Below are 22,625 nucleotides of genomic sequence, written 5' to 3'. Positions count from 1 at the left end.
TTTTTAAGATTACTTACAGTGAGGAAACAGGCTCTTCGGCCCAACAAGTCCACACTGACCCTCTGAAGAGCAACCCACCCAGAGCCATTCCTCTACATTTACCCCTTCACCTAACACTACAGGCAATTTAGCATGGCCAATTCACCTAACCTGCACATCTTTAGACTGTGGGAGGAAACTGGAGCACCCGGAGGAAACCCACGCAGTCACGGGGAGAATGTGCAAACTTCACACAGACAACTGTGTGGCGGGATCTGAATCCGGGTCTCTGGTGCTGTGAGGCAGCAGTGCTAACCACTGTGCCACCGTGCCGCACTGTATCAAACACTTTCTGGAAATGCACAGAAACATCAGTGGCATTATCACCAACAAGTCTTTTGGTTGCCTCTTCAAATAACTTCAGTGAGTTAGTGAAACACTATTTCCCCTTTAGAAATCCATGTTGATTTTTCTTAATGAACCTACGTTATTCCAATTGACTATTAAGTCTATCCTGAATAATTGTTTCCAGACCTTCCCACCACCAAACTTAAACTGATTGGTCTGGAATACCTGGAAATATACTTACAACCTTTCTGGAACAAGGCCACAACATTTGATATTCTCCAGTCCTTTGGCACCTTTACACAGTGCCAGGATTAAGAAAAATGCTATTCAAAATATCTGAATATTATCCACATGGATCAAAACAGGAATGAAGGGAGTTAGCCATTGAGAAAACTAGAGTAAGCTTATGTTATTAGCTCCAAGTGATGAAATCAAATGGCAGTTTGGCTGAGATACTTAAAATAAGGAAGGTGATCAATCTGGAATGACTCTCCCTTCTCATAAGAAATTATAAATATGGTGGTATAATCTTCGATGTGAAATGAGCTTGTGAATCATGAATTAGAGAACATCCACTATCCCAAAGTATCACAGTTGTAGTAAAAAAAAGTTCACAATAAGGCAGACAGGAATTAAGTCTGGAAGACAGGCATAAAAGAACTTATAGAGAGGAGGGGTTGGTGATTAGAAAGATTGAATTGCATAAAATGGTGGAGCAGATTAATAAAGCTTTGCCCTTTTCGTAAATACTTTGAAAGTGAACCTAGAAGGCCAAGACCTCTCGGGCCATGCATTTGTCAACTTAGATGCCTGTACCCAGCACTGCAAACATTTTAACAAGTTTGTGTAACAAGCAACAAAACAGGAATTGTTGGAGAAATTTTGCGAGTCTGGCAGTATCGATGGAGAGAAGCAGCGTTAATGTTATGAGTCTGGTGACCATTCTTCAGAACTCCAAAGTTCTGAAGAAGGATCACCGGACTCAAAATATTAACTCTGCTTTCCGTCCACAAATGCTGCCAGACCTGCTGAATTTCTCCAGTAACTTGTCTTTGTTCCAGATCTTAAGAGCCTGCAGTTTTATTTTTGTGCAGCAAGTATTACCTAAATAAGATGGGTTCAGAGTAACAGAAAAGCTGAAGTTCAGCAATAAACTTCTCCATTGAGTACAATAATGGAGTCTTGTAGCTTAGATTATAATATAAAACTGTTACAAGATTCAGTCAACATCTGGGGAATAAACAAACAATTTAAAAATATTTTACTTTCCTCAGGATATGCCAAAGCACTTGATAGTCAAGGGAAATGGCAATGAACAAAAGCTGGAGCTCCTTGTTCTGCTTCAAATAGATCGTTTTACCTATATCTGAACAGGCAGACAGGACCTTGGTTTAAAGCCTTATTGGAGATATGCTATCCCTAAAAAAATCCAACAGTGTCTCTGGCAGTGAGGTACAAACTGAGATTAAGTTCTTCAGCACTGCATCACACAATCTTCTAGCTTAGGTGAATGTCTTATTAATGAGGCAAACTAATACCTTTCATACATTTCATTGTAATACTATGTAACAATTTTATATTTTGAAGTTTTCCATTTTTGTTCCAGTTGTTTTAAAAATAAATTTCTCTCTATATTTATATCTCCTTTGGAATCCCAGGGTCAGATCATCTGTGTTAGAACAAGTATGGCCAAAAGTAAATCATGATTGCAGCCCTTGATTAAAAAAAAGACACAATAATATTATCCAAAATGTTACTGAAAACTTTTCTTTCATGGTAAAGTAATCCCTTGGATGCTTACTCTGACCTGAAAACACTGAAGGTTAATTTCATTCTCTCTGAATTCTTATGAATACTTTAATCATCCCTAGCTTTGTAATTCGAAAAAGGATTACCAATCATGACATTTTAATATTGTGTATCCAAGTCTACTGAGAACTTTGTTTTTGAGTAAGACTGTGTTGTTTTGCACCACTAAATATTGCCACATTGCAGCATTTTTACATTAAGAATATTAAATATGTGAAAAACAAGGTCTAGATATTTACACAACTAATTTTCAGCATTCAGACATTTGTAGATTAATAATTCAATTACTTTACCAACAACATATTTGGATGGTAATGAGCTATATAAATCAGGAAGATTTCTGTTTCTACTTGTACTCTGTGCTGGATTAATCGAGAGATATGCCCCAGAAACAATGTTAGAATTATTCTCACTATTACTAGGCTGGAAAGGGACAACCAGCTTTCACTCGGCAATATCAAATAATTCGTGCTGCAAAATGCATGAGAATAAATAAACACTAGGAAGTGGCTAGATTGAGATAGACTGCAGTGCCCACTTTCCGAGTAAATGCATGTTACAGAACTCCTGTAGACTTCATGAATCAGCTTCAGATGTTCTAATGGGTATTCAGCATCTGCAGTCAGACATTAGAGATGACTTCTTGAGGTACTTGATTGTTTAGTGCATTCAAATAGCAGTACACGAGAATAAGTCAATGTAATAAGAAAGAAGCATAAAAAGGATGGAACAATGGAAAATCTGTGTTGCAGAAGAATGTCTTTTTGACAGTTTGAAGATATTTGTTACTCAAACTATCAATGTCGATAAAAATGGAGTGAAGATCACTGCAAATACCCACCATAATGTCCAGTTCCAGATCACTTCATGCCCATACTGGCCAGAGTTGTAAGAAGAGCTCCTGTAAATGGAGGGAAACAAAATTGTGAACATGAATATATTGCGAAGACACCAAAAGCCAGAAAGAAATAATAACATTTAGAAAACAGACAAGCCTTAAACAATCACTATACAAAATGCTAGAAAAAAGACATTGTTTAGAGTGAATTTATTCTGATTCAATATCAAACATTATGCATTTGAGGCTAACTATAACACAATTATAGACAAAGGTTATGTGGTTTTTACACTTGTTTAACAGGATAGAATTTAAGAGATCAGCTACTGCTTAGTTTGCAGTTATATAGTTTAGTCTCTACACAATTACAAGATTGATTTATAATTGTTAGGAGTTTAGAAGTACTTGAACCTTTTCTACAGTAATTTTTTTTTACTCTAACAGCTTTACAACCTTGCTTTCTTTTAGCGTTTACTGGTTTTAAATGTTAAAGGTAAATTAAGTGATATTAAAATCTACTTGATTCATTTACCTTTGCAACTGAAGACCTTTTAAGGGTTACACATCCACTGCCTCTGACGAATGCCACATTAGTCAAGTCTGTTTGCCTCTAAAAAGCTTTAATTGCTTCCAGCGGAGGGTTCATTTAGGTAATTCTCATAAAAATTCCAAAGTGCACTAGTGAAAAAATGCTTAGACAAGATGAAATGCTGATCACATTCTTCATATATTCACTGCTCAGTAGTGTATTTTCAAAGGCCAACAATATGGACTTTTTTGTTTTTTTTAAAAAACATCATTCAGGTATATTTCTGTATCAACCTCAAGACAAACTGACTTTTGTTTTAAAAAGAAAATTTTAAAAAGACAAAAGTATATTTTCCCTGTTTAAAAGATTTTTTTTGGATTTATTTGGCGTTATAAGAAAATATCAAAGTTACTGATATGTCACACACAGCAAGCTTGTTTTTTTTCTCAAAACTTTATTTGTATCAAGCAAGAATAGTCAATATCTTTGATCTCAACACTACAGAATATCTGGAGACTTCAGTTACAAAAGAATACAACTTTACTTGGCATTTGGAGTTTACTGTTGTTTAAGTAAAAGTTTACAAGGGATAATGCTCTAACACAAGCTAAACTTAAAAGTTCAAACCAAAACTAAAACTTAGGTTTGAACAAAACTAAAAGCATAACAAAAAAAACATTGATGTTAACTGACTTTGTGTTTACATTTTAAGTGATCTACATTATCAAACCTAGTTTGGTAATAGATTTTTAAAGGCTAGTTAAAATTAAAAAACGTATTAATCCTGTTTACTTGTTTCCCACAGAGCATATAAGATCAAAGTCTTTCTTTCCACCCACTTCCTTCCAGAGATCAAATAATCTCTCCATTCAAAGATTAAAGGATTTCATACAAGAATTCAGAACTGTTTAAACAGATCTGTTGTATTTAAGAAAAAAAAACTTTTATATAAAATAACCAATTACTTTTAACAGCGTACATCACTGCAGAAACAGCTAACTGATGATTGTATTTCACACAATAGATGGAAGAATCAGTATCGTGGTGCATAGGGATGTTCCCTGTATGCTCCTTTAGGTGCTCTTGCAGGGGGAGCTTTCATCCGTGAATTGGAGTTCGTCCACTCTTCCTGACCTATTATGGTTATAACAGAAAAACCATCTGCATTAGAGGATTCAAGTAGCCTACAATAACATCCACTGGAAAATCAGATGGCAAAATATAGGTTTTCAACTGAATTCCCATATGACAGACTAACATTGTATAGCAGAAATTTTTTTTAAAAAAATGCTGTCTATAAGAAAACACAATGACCAAAAGATTAATTTTCCAGGTAACTGCTCTAATGCTACAGAACAATATTTTGATTTTCTGCATTTTATATCAACGAAGATAAACCAGCGAATAATGTCTCGAGTCAGACGCTTATATTAAAATCAAACCAATCTTTCATGAAGTTTCCATTCACAAATATTTATCTTGTGGAAGCAATTTCTGATTCTGAAAATATTTAATAGGATGTCAGAATTTTACAATAAATTCTATTCAGTTTATATAAACTAGAACCGAGATGGAACTAGATTTCTGGAACAGTTCTGGACTCAACTCTATTGAGTGGTCAAACCAGAACATCCAACTGATTACACATTTTGTTTCACATCAAAATCAAGTTGCATAGTTAAAGCATGATCTGAAAAAAGTGGGAATATCTATGCAAGTCAAGTCATTTTAGTAATGCAGGTTTAAATTAGATCTTGGTGATGAGTTATCATTTACTGAATAAAAAAGACAGCTTGCATTTTGAAAGCCTTTCTACTGGGATGTAGAGATTGTATAAATGAAAATGAATTCCGATAAGTCTGATGCAGGAATTGGATCACTCGCCGTTGATACTGCATAGAAATATATTCAAAAACTTTTATTCATGTGATCTGAACAGGTTGAAATGTGCTGCAGACCATGTTTATATTGTTTAAAATTTCTAAGTTCATATCTTAGTGTCATTTTGAAATTAAGATGTCAAAACAAAGCTGTTATAAATATAGGCATAGAAATAACCATTCTCAAATCTGTTTATGATCGATTTATTAATTAGTAATGGCTGATTTGTACTTTAATTTTATTAACTCACCTGGTTTCTCCCTATATTCACTGTACAAAGGATCAGACTCACTTTTAGCATTTTTAATTGATCTAAGCTCAATAGTTAGACTTCCAATACAGGCGTAAGAAATAGGAAAAGGAGTAGGCTGTCTGACCCTTTGAGCCTGCTCTGCCATTCAATACCATCATGGCTGATTCGACATTCCTTTCATCCACTATCCTGCATTTTCCCCTGAATAGTTGATTCCCATACTGACCAAGAATTTATCTATCTCAGCTTTAGATATAGACAAGAATCCCTCTTCATCTCTGTCTTAAACTGACACACCTTATTCTGAGACTATGCAATCTGGACCTGGACACTCCCATGAGGGGAAACATCCTCTCAGCATTTATCCGGTCAAGCCACTTAAAATCTTGTATGCGTCAATGAGATAAATACTTTAAGTGTGAAGAAAAGCTACTGAGTTTACTTCAATACTGTAATGCTTTCGGGAACTTGGAACATGGTGAGAATTTACTCTCTAGTGCATTATATTCCCATTCAGTATTAGCTGCTGGTTCTGCGACACACCTTATTCTGAGACTATGCAATCTGGACCTGGACACTCCCATGAGGGGAAACATCCTCTCAGCATTTATCCGGTCAAGCCACTTAAAATCTTGTATGCGTCAATGAGATAAATACTTTAAGTGTGAAGAAAAGCTACTGAGTTTACTTCAATACTGTAATGCTTTCGGGAACTTGGAACATGGTGAGAATTTACTCTCTAGTGCATTATATTCCCATTCAGTATTAGCTGCTGGTTCTGCGACACACCTTATTCTGAGACTATGCAATCTGGACCTGGACACTCCCATGAGGGGAAACATCCTCTCAGCATTTATCCGGTCAAGCCACTTAAAATCTTGTATGCGTCAATGAGATAAATACTTTAAGTGTGAAGAAAAGCTACTGAGTTTACTTCAATACTGTAATGTTTTCGGGAACTTGGAACATGGTGAGAATTTACTCTCTAGTGCATTATATTCCCATTCAGTATTAGCTGCTGGTTCTGCGACACACTTGCTCACTCACTCACACATAGCAAGGAATAGAATTCATTCGAGAGTTTGTATCCTAAAATAACTACTTTTTTGTCACATGCAGAAGTAGAAGCCTCAACTATAACATAAGAGTCTCCAACAGCCTTTCTCCTTTAGTTGTATACTGATTTTATAAGCTGGATTTTCACTAATGAGATAGTCAATTTGGAAGATTTCCCAATCTTATAGAACTGTCTTCTTTGATGTAATTTCAGCCATACTTCCATCTATTTCAGTCAGAACAAAGACATCTAATCCTTTGGAAACCTTTTCAAATGGTCAATCAAAATGTATGTAAGACATGCAACTGAAATAATTGGATCTGGATCTTTAGAAACTCAACCAAGCATTGATAATAAGCTCAGCTAACATATATATATTTGGCAATGTAAACTCTAGAATATATTAAAATTATAAGAACACATCACCATTGTTTTCTTTTTCTCAACTAAACCTAAAAGTGTGTCAATCAATTCAGTTCGGTATAGGGGTATATGTTGGTTTACAAGTGAAAGCTGCAAACATTCTCTTTCAAATGTTAAAAGGTTGAACATTTATACTTCAGATTTTAAGACCCAAACATACCTTTCACAAATATTTACATCTCACTCATAAAACTATTGTTCTAACATTGTACCACAAAGTCCTTTGGACAATGAAAGTTGAATCTATTTGAACTCAGCACTAATTTCAAATGGTCCAACAGATTAGTGTTCCATGATTCACTCTGATCTTTGCCACATTACTGCTTACATCCTTACCTTTTGATGCCATTAAATGTACAATTTTAGGTTTAACTCTTTCTTCAATATATGCAGTGATTTGGCCAATACAACCTTCTGCTGTAAAGAACTTCACTTATTCACTGTCCATGGAGTGAAAAAAACTGTTGCAGCTCCAAATGGTCTATCCCATCTGCTGAGACTACATCCCCTGCTTGTAGACTTCCCAACCAGGGAAAACACCTTCCCTACATCTACTATGTGCATCCCCTTTAGAATCTATTCTTACTAGCTCTTATTACGTCTTTTGCCACTGTCTTCATTCTGTATTGAGTATCAATAAGTCAAAATTTCTATATTAATGATAATGACAATACAAGGTTGTTGAAGAAACATTAGCATTTAATTTTTTAAGTTAACAATCCTATATTTTCTTTGAATTGATTTTATTTAGTTAACTATTGCAATGGGCTGTTTCCTGGCCCCTTGCTGAGATATTTGTATCATCGATAGTCATAAGTGAGGTGCCGGAGGTTGGCTAACACTGTGCCACTATTTAAGAAAGGCGGAAAGAAAAAGCCAGGGAACTATAGACCTGTGAGACTGTCATCAATGGTGGGCATGTTGCTGGACAGAATCTTAAGGTCAGGATTCACATGTATTTGGAAAGGGAATGTCTGCCTATGGATAGTTAACATGGCTTTGTGCATTGGAAATCATGTCTCACTAACTTGATTGAGTTTTTTGAAGAAGTAATGAAGAAGACTGATGAGGGCAGAACAGTGGGCGTGACCTATATGGATTTCAGTAAGGCGTTCGACAAGGTTCCCCCTGATAGATTGATCAGCTTGTTTAGATTTCACGGAATACAGGGAGAACTAGTCATGGATACAGAACTGGCACGAAGGTAGAAGACAGAGGGTGGTGGTGGAGGGTTGCTTTTCAGAGTGCAGGCCAATGATCAGCGGTGTGCCACAAATATTAGTGCTGGGTCCAATGCTTTACATCATTCATATAAAGGATTTGGATGTGAACATAGAAGATATAACTGGTAAGTTTGAAGATGATGCTATAATTGGAGGTGTAGTGGATAGGGAAGGTTACCTCACAGTACAATAGGATCTGTATTGTTTCCTGTTGTGCTTCACAGGAGGTTCCCAAGCACTGAGGATGTCACCTAGACAGGGGACAAAACGTCTGCAACACATTCCCAACTCGGCGAACAGAACCACAACTACAATAGGATCTTGATCATATGGGCCAATGGGCCAGGAGTGGCAGATGAAGTTTAATTTAGATAAATGTGAGTTGCTGCATTGTGGAAAGGCAAATCTGGGCAGGACTTATACACTTAATGGTAAGGTCCTGGGCTGTGTTGCTGAACAAAAAAACCTTGGAATGCAGGTTCATAGTTTCTTGAAAGTAGAGTCACAGGTAAATAGGACAGTGAAAGAGGCATTCAGTATGCTTTCCTTTACTGGTTGGTGCATGGAGTATAGGAGTTGGGAGGACATGTTGCGGCTGTACAGGATATTTGTTAGGCCATTTTTGGAATATTGTGTGCAATTTTGGTTCCCCTGCTATAGGAAAATGTTGTGAAACTTGAAAAGGCTCAGAAAAGACTTACAAGTATGTTGCCATGGTTGGAGGGTTTGAGTTATAGGGAGAGGTTGAATAGGCTGGCGCAGTTTTCTCTGGAGCATTAGAGGCTGAGGGATGACCTTATAGAGGTTTATAAAATCATGAGGGGCATGGATTGAGTAAATAGACAAGGTATTTTCCCTGGAGTGGAGGAGTACAGAACTAGAGGGCATAGGTTTAGGGTGAAAGGAGAAATATTTAAAAAGGGACCCAGGGGCAACTTTTTCACAAAGAGGTGGAGAGTGCACGGAACGAGCTGCCAGAGGAAGTGGTGGAGGCTGGTACAATTCCAATATTTAAAAGGCATCTGGATGGACACATGAATAGAAGGGGTTTAGAGGGATATAGGTCAAGTGCTGGCAAATGGGACTAGATTAATTTTGGATATCTGGTTGATATGCACGAGTTGGACTGAAGGGTCTGTTTCTGTGCTGTATATCTGCACAACTCCAAGATGAGTTTTAACAAAGTTGGTAGAAGGTGGTTGCCCATCATGTTGAGACCTTTGAAATATAGATGAACAGTAACTTCTCAGTTCTTGACCTACCGTCTCTGCTATAGACTGCTGGATTTTTATGTTACTGGAAAGTCTGTCCAGTTAACTTGCTGGCACCATGTGACTACTGATTTTAAGAGTATCTAAGTAGTAGTTATGTTGACATCTTAAGAAAACAAAAGGAAATCTTGCATTTTTATAGTGTCTTAAATGACCACCAAGTATTTGTTTTATAATCATTTGAAGTGCAGTCACTATTGTAATATAGGAAACACAGCGGTCAGTCAATTTGCACCAAAACAACTTTCCACAATGTGATAATCAGTGTTTTGTGATAATCAGTGTTTTGTGATAATTAATTGAAATATAAATATTGACCAAGACACCGAGGATTATTCACTTGCATTTCTTAAAAAAAATTATTCATGGGATATGGACTGGATTAGAATTTATAAACCAGTCTGAATTGCCCTCAAGCAGGTGGTGATGAACTACCTTCTTGAATCACAGCAATCCATGTGGTGTATGTAAAATCACAATGCTGTTAGGTTTCAAGCCTGTGTGACTGGAGAGATACTTGTAGCTTTTGGGGTTCCCATATATCTGCTCTGCTTGTCCTTCAAGATGGTAGAAATAATGGGTTTGGAAGTTCTGTCTAAGGAGCCTAGACAATTTCTGCAGTGTTTCAGGTAAATGGCACATAGTACTGCCACTGTGCGCCTATTATGGAGGTACTGAATTTTGAAGATGTTGCAAACAGGATTGCTCTGACCTGGAAGGTGCTAACTTCTAAGTGTTGTTGCAGTTTCAAGTTATTCAACCAAGTGAAGATTATTCCTCCTGACCTGTGCCTTATAGATATTGGACACGCTTTAAGTCAGGCAGAGTTCACAGCCCCAGACCTGTTGTTGTAGCTGTGGTATTCATATCACTAAGTTTAGTGTCTGATCAATGGCAAACCCCGGGATATTGTGAATGGGGGAATTCAGTGATAGTGGTGCCATTAAGCATCAAGGAGCAATGATTGGATTCTCTCTTGTGGCAGGCTGTTATTATCTGGCATTTGGGTGAAAATAATGTTCCAACTTATCTGCCCAAGCCTGAAATGATCTCCGGTTTTTCAGAAACATATTTGTTTAGCAGCAGAAAGAGCAGGAGTGAGGACCAGGGGCTGCTGGGAAGGTAAGTGACTGCTTTAAAAACTTACCTTGTGAACAGGCGGAGTGTGTGCTGAGCAGGACTGCGGAGTAAGTGAAGTAATATATTAGGGCAGGTGCATTACCCAAAACACTACTTAGGTAATGTCTCCCACCCATCCTCCTCCTCTAACCAAAAAAAGGTTCTGCGCACTGGATTGGTAAGGTAATTTTTTTTTTTGTTTTTGTATTTTTTTTAATAGTCTCATTGGAAGTTTAGAATAGTGGGATTGGAGGTAAGGGCAGTTAAATGGTCCTCGTGCAGAATGGGGGGAGGTAAGGGTCATTACTATCTGCAGGAAGTGCAACTGATTCCAGCTCCTTGAAAACTGTGTTAGGGAAGTGGAACTGGTGCTGGATGAACTTCAGATCATTCAGGAGGTGGAGGGAATTATTGAAAGGAGTTACATGGAGGTAGTCACACCTCAGGCACAAGAAGGCAGCAGATGGGTACAGTCAGGAGATGGAAAGGGAACTGGCAGACAGTGTAGGAATCCTCTGTGACCATTCCCCTCAATAACAAGTATGCCATTTTTTGTGTGCGCGCATGTATATAAACAACTTACCAGGGATAAGCTATGGCGTACAGATCTCTGGCACAGAGTCTGTCCCTGTTGCTCAGAATGGAAGGGAGGAGAGAAGCTGAGCATTAGTCACTGGGGACTCCATAGTTACGAGGAACAAATAGGAGATTCTGTGGGAACGAGAGACACTCACGGTTGGTGTGTTGCCTTCCAGCTGCCAGGGTTTGTGATGTCTAGGACCATACTTTTGGGATTTCTGAGGGGAGGGGGAGCAGTCCTAACTCATGGTCCACATAGGTACTAACGAAGTTTAGAGACAGAACAAACAGAGTTGTTATCTCTAGATTGTCATATGCTAGGAAGAAAGAGGAGGTGAACATGTGGCTATGGAGATGGTGCACAAGGGAGGGTTTCAGATACCTGGACAATTTGCTAATGCTCTTCAGGAAGGTTTAAAACTAATTCAGCAGTGGGATGGGAGCCTAATTGCAGTTCCAGTGTCCAGGAGGTTGAGAGTAGTGAGTTCAGAAATAATGTTTCAAGGTTGCAAGACCGTACCAGCAAGCAGGAAGGTAGTTTGAAGTGTGTCTACTTCAACGCCAGGAGCACCTGGAATGATGTGGGCGAACTTGCCGCTTGGGATGGTACCTGAGACTTCGATGTTGTGGCCATTTCGGAGACATAAATAGAGCAGGGACAGGAATGGTTGTTGCAGGTTCCAGGATTTAGATATTTCAGTAAGTACAGGGAAGATGGTGAAAGAGGGGGAGGTGTGGCATTGTTAGTTAAGGACAGTATTATGGTGGAAGAAAGTACGTTTGAGGACTCATCTACTGAGGTAGTATGGCTGAGGTTGGAAACAGGAAAGGAGGTCACCCTGTTGGGAGTGTTCTACAGGCCTCCAAAGAGTTACAGAAATGTAGAGGAAAGGATAGCAAAGATGATTCTTGATAGCAGTGAGAGTAACAGGGTAGTTGTTATGGGGACTTCAACTTTCTAAATATTGTCTAAAATATTATAGTTCAAGTATTTTTGATGGATCAGTTTTTGTCCAATGTGTGCAGGAGGGTTTCCTAACAGTGTGTAGACAGACCAACAAGGGGCAGGCCACATTAGATTTGGTACTGGGTAATGAGCTTGGGCAGTTGTTAGATTTGGAGGTAGATGAGCACTTTGATGATAGTGACCGCATTTCGGTTATGTTTACTTTAGTAATGGAAAGGGTTAGGTATATACTGCAAGGCAAGAGTTATAGCTGGGGGAAAGGTAATTATGATGTGATTAGGCACGATTTAGGATGCATGAGATGGGGGAGGAAGCTGCAGGTGATGGGCACAATTGAAATGTGGAGCTTATTCAAGGAACAACTACTGCGTGTCCTTGATAAGTGTATACCTGTCAAGCAGGGAGAAAGTAGTCAAATGAGGGAGCTGTGGTTTACTAAAGAAGTTGAATCTCTTGTCAAGAGGAAGAAGGTGGCTTATGTGAGGATAAGGTGTGAAGACTCAGTTAGGGCACTTGAGAGTTACAAGTTAGCCAGGAAGTACCTAAAGAGACAGCTAAGAAGAGCCAGGAGGCAACATGAGAAGTTGTTGGCAGATAGGATCAAGAAAAGCCCGAAGCCTGTACTGCACTGTAATGTTCTATCAAAAAGTCATGAATAGTGCTAAACATTGTGCAATCAACAGCACCATCCCCACTACATGACAGAGGGAAAGCCAATAATCAAGAGACTGAAGATGAGTGAAAAACAAAAAAAGATCGGCAGATATTGTGGGTGGCACAGTGGTTAGCACTGCTGCCTCACAGCGCCAGAGACCTGGGTTCAAGGAGTTTGCACGTTCTCCCCATGTCTGCGTGGGTTTCATCCGGGAGCTCCAGTTTCCTCCCACAGTCCAAAGATGTGCGGGTCAGGTGAATTGGCTAAGCTAAATTGCCCATAGTGTTAGATTAGATTAGATTAGATTACTTACAGTGTGGAAACAGGCCCTTCGGCCCAACAAGTCCACACCGACCCGCCGAAGCGCAACCCACCCAAACCCTTACATCTACCCCTTACCTAACACTACGGGCAATTTAGAATGGCCAATTCACCTATCCCGCACATCTTTGGACTGTGGGAGGAAACCGGAGCACCCGGAGGAAACCCACGCAGACACGGGGAGAACGTGCAAACTCCACACAGTCAGTCGCCTGAGTCGGGAATTGAACCCGGGTCTCAAGCGCTGTGAGGCAGCAGTACTAACCACTGTGCCACCGTGCCGCCCACAAAGGTAAGGGGTAAATGTAGGGATATGGACGGGTTGCGCTTCGGTGGGTCGGTGTGGACTTGTTGGGCCGAAGGGCCTGTTTCCACGCTGTAAGTAATCTAATCATATTGAAAATAACAAAAAATGCTGGAGTTTTGAAGAGTCACTGAACCTTAAAGGTTAACTCTGCTTTCTCCCCACAGATGCTGCCAGACCTACTGAGATTTTTCCAGCAATTTCTGTGTGCCTGAAGATGGACAAGTCTAGGATGCTACCCTGGATAAAATTCTGCAGTCATGACCTGTGACCACTGCTCTCCACCAACCACAACCATCATTTTTTGTGCTAGTAGTGACTCTAATCAGCAGGGTGCTTTCCTCCAAATTTCTATATCAAGAATAAAAGAATGACTACAGTCAGATTAGGGCCAATCAAAGATAGTAGTGGGAAGTTGTGCGTGGAGTCGAAGAAGATATGAAAAGCACTAAATGAATATTTTTCGCCAGTATTTGCACTGGAAAAAGACAATGTGGTCAAGGACAATACTGAGATACAGGCTACTAGACTAGACGGGATTGAGGTTCACAAGGAGGAGGTGTTAGCAATTCTAGAAACTGAAGAAAAGTAAGACGGAATTTTTCCAAGGATTCTCTGGGAAGCCAGGGAGAAGATTGCAGAGCCTTTGGCTTTGATTATTATGTCGTCATTGTCTACAAGTATAGTGCTGGAAGACTGGAGGATAGCAAATGCTGTCCCCTTGTTCAAGAAGGGGAGTAGAGACAACTGATAATTATATACAAGTGAGCTGTACTTCAGTTGTGGGTAAAGTATTGGAAAAGATTATAAGAGATAGGATTTATAATCATCTAGAGAAGAATGATTAGAGATCGTCAACACGGTTTTGTGAAGGGTAGGTTTTGCCTCACAAACCTTATTGAGTTCTTTGAGAAGGTGAGGAAACAGGTGGATGAGGGTAAAGCAGTTGATGTAAGGTGTTTGATAAGATTCCCATGGTAGGCTATTGCACAAAATATAGAGGCATGGGACTGAGGACGATTTAACGGTTTAGATCAGGAATTGGTTAGCTAAAAGAAGATAGTTGGTTGATGGGGAACGTTCATCCTTGAGTTCAGTTGCTCGTGGTATACTGCAAGCATCATTTTTGGGGCCACTGCTGTTTGTCATTTTTATAAATGACCTGAATGAGGACATAGGATAGGTTAGTAAATTTGCATATGACATTAAGTTTAGTGAGGTTGTGGATAGTGCTGAAGGATGTTGCAGGTTATGAAAGAACATAGATAAGCTGCAGAGCTGGGCTGAGAGGTGGCAAATGGAGTTTAATGTGGAAAAGTGTGAGGTGATTCACTCTGGAAGGAGCAACAGGAATACAGATTACTGTGCTAATGGTAAGATTCTTGCTAGTGTAGATGAGCAGAGAGATCTCAGTGCTCATGCACCTAGATCTCTGAAAGTTGTCACCCAGGTTGATAGGGATGTTAAGAAGGCGTACGGTGTGTTTGCTTTTTTTGGTAGAGGGACTGAGTTTCGGAGCCATGAGGTCATGTTGCTGCTGTACAAAACTCTGGTGCGGCCACACTTGGGGTATTGCATACACTTCTGGCCACCACATTATAGGAAGGATGTCGAAGCTTTGGAAAGGGTTCAGAGGAGATTTACTCAGGTGTTGCCTGGTATGGAGGGAAGGTCTTATGAGGAAACACTGAGGCAGTTGAGGGTGTTTTTGTTAGAGAGAAAGAGGTTGATAGGTGACTTAATTGAGACATATAAAGATAATATAAGATAGGGCGGACAGTGAGAGCCTTTTTCCTTAGATGGTGATGACTAGTGCGAAGGTTCATAGCTTTAAAGTAAGGAGTGATAGATATAGACAGATATCAGAGGTAGTTTCTTTATTCAGAGAGTAGTAGGGGCATGGTACACCCTGCCTGAAACAGTAGAAGATTTGCCAACTTTAAGGGCAGTTAAATGGTCATTAGTTAACATATGGTTGAAAATGGAATAGTGCAGGATAGATAGGTTCCATAGGTCAGCGCAACAATGAGGGCCGAAGGGCCTGTACTGCACTGTAATGTTCTATGAAAGAGTTATGAATAGCGCTAAACATTGTGCAATCAACAGCAACATCCCTACCATATGACAGAGGGAAAGTCAATGATGAAGAGACTGAAGATGGGTGACAAAAATAAAATTGCAGATGCTGAAAATTTTAAAAATGCTGGAGTTTTGAAGAAGAGTCACTGAACCCGAAAAGTTAACTCTGTTTTCTTTCACAGATGCTGCTAGACCTACTGAGATTTTCCAGCAATTTCTGATTTTGTTTCTGAAGATGGGCAGAAGATCGGATACTACCCTGGATGAAATGCTGCAGTCATGACCTGTGAGCAGAACTCTCCACCAACCACAACCATCACTTTTTATGCTAGTAATGACTCTGATCAGTAGGGAGCTTCCCCCCAAATTTCTACTGATTCTGGTTTTATTTGGGCTTCTTGATGCGAGACACTGTCAAATGTTACCTTGATATCAAGGGCAGTCACCTGACTTTCTTTCTTGAATTCTGGCCTTTTTTCCACTTCTGGACCAAGACTGTAATTAAGGTATGGAGTTGAGTGGCCCTGATGGAACCTAAACAGGGCATTCATAAGCAAGATGCTGTTGACGAAGTGCCACTTGATAGCAGTATCGATTACACCTTTCATAATTCTGTTGATGATTGAGAAGAGAAACTGATGAGGTAGTAATTGGCGTAGTTGGATTTAGCCTGCTTTTTATGGACATGACATATATGGGCAATTTTCTACATGCTGGATAGATGCTCTAATTGTACTGGATCAGCTTGGCTAGAGGAGTGGCTAGCTCTGGAACATGTCTCTTGAGTACTATTAACAGAAATATTGCTAGGACCTGTAACCTTTGCAGTATCTACTGGAGTGAATCTAAATGGTTGAAGGCTGGCATCTGCAATGTTGGAGGAGATGTCAGAAGATGGATTGTCTGTTCAGCACTTCTGGCTGAAGCTGCTTGTAAATGCTTTATTTTTCTCTTAAGCTGCTGTCCTAATCGTAGTATTGCCATGTGATATTTTACATCCATCCATGCAGATTCATGAAGCCTTAATTTAATACACCCTTTTGAAAAACTGTAGCTTTGATAGGCACTGCTCTTTTGGTATTGCACTGGAGAACCTGCTTTAATGTTTGTGCAACTTTAACCCAAATCTTATGACTCAAAGACAAGAATGCTTCAAACTGAGTCATGGCTGACGCAAGATTGCATATTCACATCCAGTACACCACCACTATTGCATTGTGGAGCCAAGGCTCATCATTTCTGAAAGTCTCGTGCTGTTCCAACCAGTTTGATTCTCCAAGGTAAATCCCTAAAGTATATATAAAGCCATTTGAGATTCCACCAAAGTTACATAGTTTTTTTTATTATGTAGACTCCCTTTGGGAGAGTCCCATTACAGGTAGAATGCTAATTTCTGATGCCAGATGAGATGACATCAGACGGGCTGACAATGACTCCAGGCACAGTGCTGAAACACATCCTTTTAAAAAACTTTGTTAAAAGCCAATGGTTCTCTTTTCATGGTTGGACTCTTGAGGTCCTCATCTCCATCCTACTTAACAGAAAGGGGTAGGGGAGGACGAAGAAGGGACCACGAAAGAGAAAATGAAGAAAGAGACAGAGAGAGCGCGAGACAGAGTAAGGGGGCGTATGTGTTTTGGGAGGTGGAGGCAAGAAGAGAGATGGAGAGAAAACCAAAATGAGACACCTTCTGAATTATCCTTGCATCTGTATTACACATGTATTTTCACCATATCAGACCTCTGTGCTTCATTATCTAACTTATGTGGAGAATCATTCAGGAACCTGAGAGAGTAAGCAGTATCCTGTGCTGTATTGCAAATGGAATTATCCTTCTCCAACAAGTCTTCAAGAATCTCAGGAGGGGAGAGGGGAAAAGAGCAAGGATTAGAATGGCAAATCAAAGACAAACATCTGTACTTTTGACAATGCAGCTGCGTGAAGGGTTGTAAGTAAAATGCAAACCCCATATTTAGGCAAGTCATCATCCTCGCCTTACCCATTGTTCATTGCAGATCAGTGTTGGATATGATTATGTGAAGGTTATAATTCTGGATTCCTCACTCAAATCACTTGGCTCTTTCACTAGCATTATGTATTGCCTTTTCCTACAAAAACAGCAGGTGAGATAGAGTGAATACTTGTTGAAAATGTAAATAGACAGATTGAGTTTATCAATCTAGAGCATACACTGCAAGATAGAGAAGAAGCAAGATTTAATAACGGTGGAGATAATTATATTAAAGGCAAATAACTGGCATATTCCAGTGGTGGCACAATGGCCCAAGTGATTAGCACTGCTGCCTCACAGCGCCAGGGACCCAAGTTCAATTCCAGCCTTGAATGATCGTGTGGAGTTTGCACATCCAGTGTCTGTATGGGTTTCCTCAGGGTGCTGAAGTTTCCTCCTACAGTTCAAAGATGTACAGATTAGGTGGATTGGCCATGCTAAATTACCCAGTGTCCAAGGTTGCTCAGGCTAGGTAGATTTCACGTAGGAAATTGAAGGTTACAAGGCTGGTGAGACTGGGTGGGATGCTGTTTGGAGGTTTTGTGTAGACTTGGACTGAATGGCCTGCTTCTGCACTGCAGGAATTCTATGATTCTATCAGTGGGCTGTTGAGATGAGGTGATGGTTGCTTAAATAGAACGATAGGAGATGTGAAGGGTCATATGTAATGTAGGTAGTAAAGAAAGATGCATGTGCACCTGGGCAGTCAAAGACAGTTGCTACAGTAAGCTTCTGAAGCTGGACATTGAGTTACATGATGGAGAGGAGCGAATTGTTGACAGTCAGGTGAAGGAATGATAGCAGTGGTTGAAAGGATTAAAACAAGAGTTGTACTTACCATTCCTGAGAATGTCATAAATTCTTTTTTAACACGATTGCATCCACATTGTTTTGGTACTCCACTTGTATCCATACAAATTTAATAAATAGTCATGAGATACTCCTGCAGTTGCTTGAGAACAAAATCTCAGCTTTTTGGATTGACTCGCTCTTCCGGGAACTCCAAATTTGAAAAATTAAGATGGTGATAGACCTGCAATTCATTTGTGCTCCGGTTATATGCACTAATTTTTCATACAGGAAAACAACTTTTCTTTGAATGAAGAATCATCTTTAAGCAACCATTAGGAGCCCTGCAAGTAGATTATGTGGGGCATAAACACAGACATAGATTTCCTGCATAGTGAGTGTACCTCCACCAAATAGATTGCAGTATTTCAAGCTAGCAACTCACCACAGCCTTCTCAAGGGCAATTAAGGATGGGCAATAAATGCTTCCCTCTCTGATGGGCCACTTCAATGAATTCATTTTTTAAAAAATATATGTATTTGTGAGATGATTTTTGTTTTAAAAAAGCACTTTCTAACAAACGGCTAATACTTTTCTTTCATCTTGTAGAAATTAAATTCAATAACCTGTTATGAAAACAATGTTAGAGTGTCAAGATAATTAACTTGTATTATAAACTACTAACCGTATGATTCATATGTCTCCTGGCTAGTGCCATGGCCATAATCATAGTAATCAGAAGCACTGTAAAAAGAGAGAGTTTAGAATCAGACAAGCAGACAATATAAATGTCTTTCGTAATCATTTACATTGTGTACTTCATATTCTCCTGAATAGTAAAATTAAACTCAAGAAAGCTGGGTTATATTTTAATATAAAATACACCTTGATATAGATACATAAATGGGAAGTAGTATTCACTCCATTCAAAGTGTTACTCTATATAAAAATAATTCTGTTTGAATATGCCCTATTAAGATTTAAAACAAAACATTTCAAAATCAGTAATTATTAATACCTGATTATTTCGACTACATTTGACAGACTTCTCTCTAAAATGCCTGTAAAGACATTGGCAACACTCCTTCATTCATAAAACAAAACCTGCAGGCAACACCACACTGTATATTTAAATATTTCTGCAAAATAATTTCCAACGGCCAGTCTATTCTCAATCTTTTACAAACTGGACTCATTTTAACCTGAAACTATTTGACATCCTGCAAAACTGCAATGCATCTTCTACTTGGAATTATATTGTTTTTAGTCTATTTGTTGAGATCTGAAATAAATAGATTACACCAAAGAAATAGTTCCTTTTTTCTGGCGTGAACATAACTAGAGGAAGAAAGGCTGATCCCATTTTTTTTGAAAGATGGCAAATGATGGGATGCCAAAAGCATGAAAGTGCCACAAGTTACCAAAGTAATAAGGCTAATTGCAAAAACTGGATCTCGACAAAGTCATCTGGTTTCTCATCCATTTAATTGTGGAAAGACTTGGAAAAAGGGTTAAATTATCAAAGTCTATCAAGACAGTCACATAGTATTTCCTTGACTATCCCTAATTGTGCATATAGATGGTGTGATGATACGATGGCTTTAAGAGGTGAATTTCATTTTTTTTAAATGAAGAAAGGATGACACAAAAATGGCGAACAGTCTACTCAGAGCCAGAGAGTAAATAGTTTGAGAGGTCTTGGGTTTTACTTTTAAAGTTGGAATAATAGAAGTAGCCTGGGTGGGTAGGGTCAAGCTTCCACAGAACCAGGATTTTGATTTTTACTTTTCAGTCGCAGTTGCTGGTCTTGAAGTGGAGTATGGAAGCTGCAGTAAATCTCTCTCTCTCTCTCTCTCTGTTACTCTGAGTTTTCTCTTCATGTTTTTCTTCTCCTGCACTGTAGAATTGCATGAGAGATAAACCATTTTATTAAATGTGCCCTTGCAAGGGTGTGTTTACAGGATGGTACTACATTGAAGCAGTTACTCATGGTAGTTGAATAATCTATTATTCTGTTAAGTTTGCCAATAGAGTTAGTTATTCCACTTTCTTTTGTTGTATTATAACTATAACATACTGAATAATGTATGTTTTGCTTCAAGACTGGTAGTTTGACCAAATTGTATCCAGAAAGCAAGGGCTGGCACTTGTCATTAAAATAAGAAAACTTCGGATTTAAGTTATCTTCTGAATATATTTTGAGGGGTTTTGGTCTGGTCCATAACAATGAAACACATGGTAAGAGTGTAGAAGATGAAAACAAAAACAAAAAAAAAGTGTTGGAGCTATAAATACTCATCACATCAGGCAGCAGCTCTGCAGAGTGCAGCAGAGATAACATTCTAAGGCAATGAGCTTTGATCACAAGTTCTGATGAAAGGCCAGACATGAAATTTTAAATCTCTTTATTTTTTAAATAGGTGCTGCTTATCTTGCTGATTATTTCTAGCATTTTCTGCTTTGACTTCAAATGTTTAGCTTCCACAGTAGTTTGCTTTTCCAGGAGTGAAGGGGAGTGAATTGTAAGGCATGGGTAACAATTAAGCAAGGCTGGTAGAGGAGGCCTATCAAATTGAACAGGAAGGCATAAAATACCTTGCCAATAATTAGACATGCATGAACGTACAACTGTTTGACCAGAACTCAAATTTAGCCAAACAGTATATCTCAACTGGGAACCCATTGGGACAGTTGTGTTTGCCAGTGAAGGAAAACTTTGAAGGAAAACAGAAGTGCCAGTCACTGGCAGGTAGTTAAAATACATACCGTTGACTCTTCTGACACTTGGCAAGCTCTCTAAGTTCTTAACTCTAGATGAACTATGTAGATACTAATATCCTTGTAACCCTCAAAACTCCGAGCTGCCAATGATTCGATACCATTTTAAAGTTTCACAATCCAATTTAGCTTGTTTCTGGTTGATGATTCCAAACAGTTATCTTTAAATATATTTGAAGTTTGACAAATTTTAAGTGTATCCTGAGATATACAAGTCTAGAAATTCAGCTGCAACATGCAGGGAAGAACATAAGTGCTCAGTGTGAACTGGAAGTATGTAGAACAGAGCAGAAAGCAGCATGCACTGTCCAGATCTGAAAGTAGACCTCTAATCCCTAGCCTTGCTGTTTTCTTACAATGCTTTCTTCTCTCTCCAACCACAAGTAATTGATTCCACCCTTACAAATACAAAGCATCTGGATATTTGACATAAAAGAAAATGGTTCTTAAGCTTTGTATTTATCAAGAGCACACAAGAATTTCTATTAGGCAGTAAGGCGACTAGTCTAGGCAAAACCTAGCATCCCCATGGACTCACATGCAAATAACCCAGATTATTAATGGCTGTTTTCATCCCACACCCTCCCATCAGTAAAACAACCTTCTTAGTCCCAATGTTATTGATACTTCCAGGGCAGACTTCCAATTCTCTTCCCTATTCACTGCCAAATTGTCTCAACTACCTTCACCTAGTCTTCCTTACACATCCACTTACTAAACCAACAATCTCCCACCCTTCTTCACTGACTGAGATTCATTTGCCAACAGTAAACAGTCAAATTGAATTTGACCTGAAAGCTACATGTTGCTCTCAGCAACGGGATCAGAAACTCATCTAGTTCGCTACTTAGGTGAAAAGGAGTGTTTCCTTTGTTCCTCAACTCCAAAAAAAAGCATTATTGATTTGATTTATTTTGTGCCAGTTATCACAAATTCCTAAACTACTCCACATATTCAAATGTGAAAACATACAAATTTAATTAACTTAAAACAGTGAGAAAACATTGGGGCAAATATCCTGTAATTCCTTGGCTCTCAAAATTTTATACTAGTGTAAATGCAGTTTTGGCTTTCAGGCTTTGTTGGAAATCCCAATTCCATATAGACTGATGACACTCTAAAGCATCCCAACTGGAAGAAAGTCAAGAACTCACGGTGTTCAATATTATGAACCTGTACAATATTGTGAAAGTTTCAGGATAGCCTAAGGACGACTGGAGGCAAAGGCTTTCAAGCAGCCTATTATTTGAATTCCCTGGTTAGGCTATAAACAGACTTTATTAAAATTTGGTCACTCTTTCTGCAGCTGTTTGAGTTGTTAACAGGTTTTGCTTGCCCTTGGCAGCTGTCACAACCAGTGACAAGCTCAAACAGTAATGTAGAATTCTTCATTGTCAGTGACATGAGGTAA

The 22,625-nt window shown here is 38.9% G+C and overlaps 1 protein-coding gene across 3 annotated transcripts in view; it reads right to left on the bottom strand.

Annotated features, from left to right (window-relative positions):
* LOC132815496 (KH domain-containing, RNA-binding, signal transduction-associated protein 3-like) overlaps window positions 1-22,625 on the bottom strand; it is a 160,471-nt gene that overhangs the window by 8,954 nt on the left and 128,892 nt on the right. The window contains exons 9-11 of one of the 3 annotated variants that reach the window (XR_009644667.1): window positions 19,122-19,180; window positions 4,469-4,637; window positions 2,978-3,037 (exon numbers count right to left, since the gene is read on the bottom strand). Coding sequence is in view for 1 of the 3 variants with exons in the window: in XM_060824464.1 (XP_060680447.1) it covers window positions 4,537-4,637; window positions 19,122-19,180 (160 nt within the window). In the remaining 2 variants the exon portion in view is untranslated. Of the gene's footprint in view, window positions 1-2,977; window positions 3,038-4,030; window positions 4,638-19,121; window positions 19,181-22,625 lie in introns of those variants that run through there. The other 2 variants (XR_009644668.1, XM_060824464.1) reach the window with 2 other exon arrangements.

This window comes from Hemiscyllium ocellatum, chromosome 4 (genome assembly GCF_020745735.1).
Source record: "Hemiscyllium ocellatum isolate sHemOce1 chromosome 4, sHemOce1.pat.X.cur, whole genome shotgun sequence".
Taxonomy (NCBI): domain Eukaryota; kingdom Metazoa; phylum Chordata; class Chondrichthyes; order Orectolobiformes; family Hemiscylliidae; genus Hemiscyllium; species Hemiscyllium ocellatum.
The sequence above is the reverse complement of the archived record's forward strand: the minus strand, read 5'-3'. Positions and strand labels throughout refer to the sequence as shown.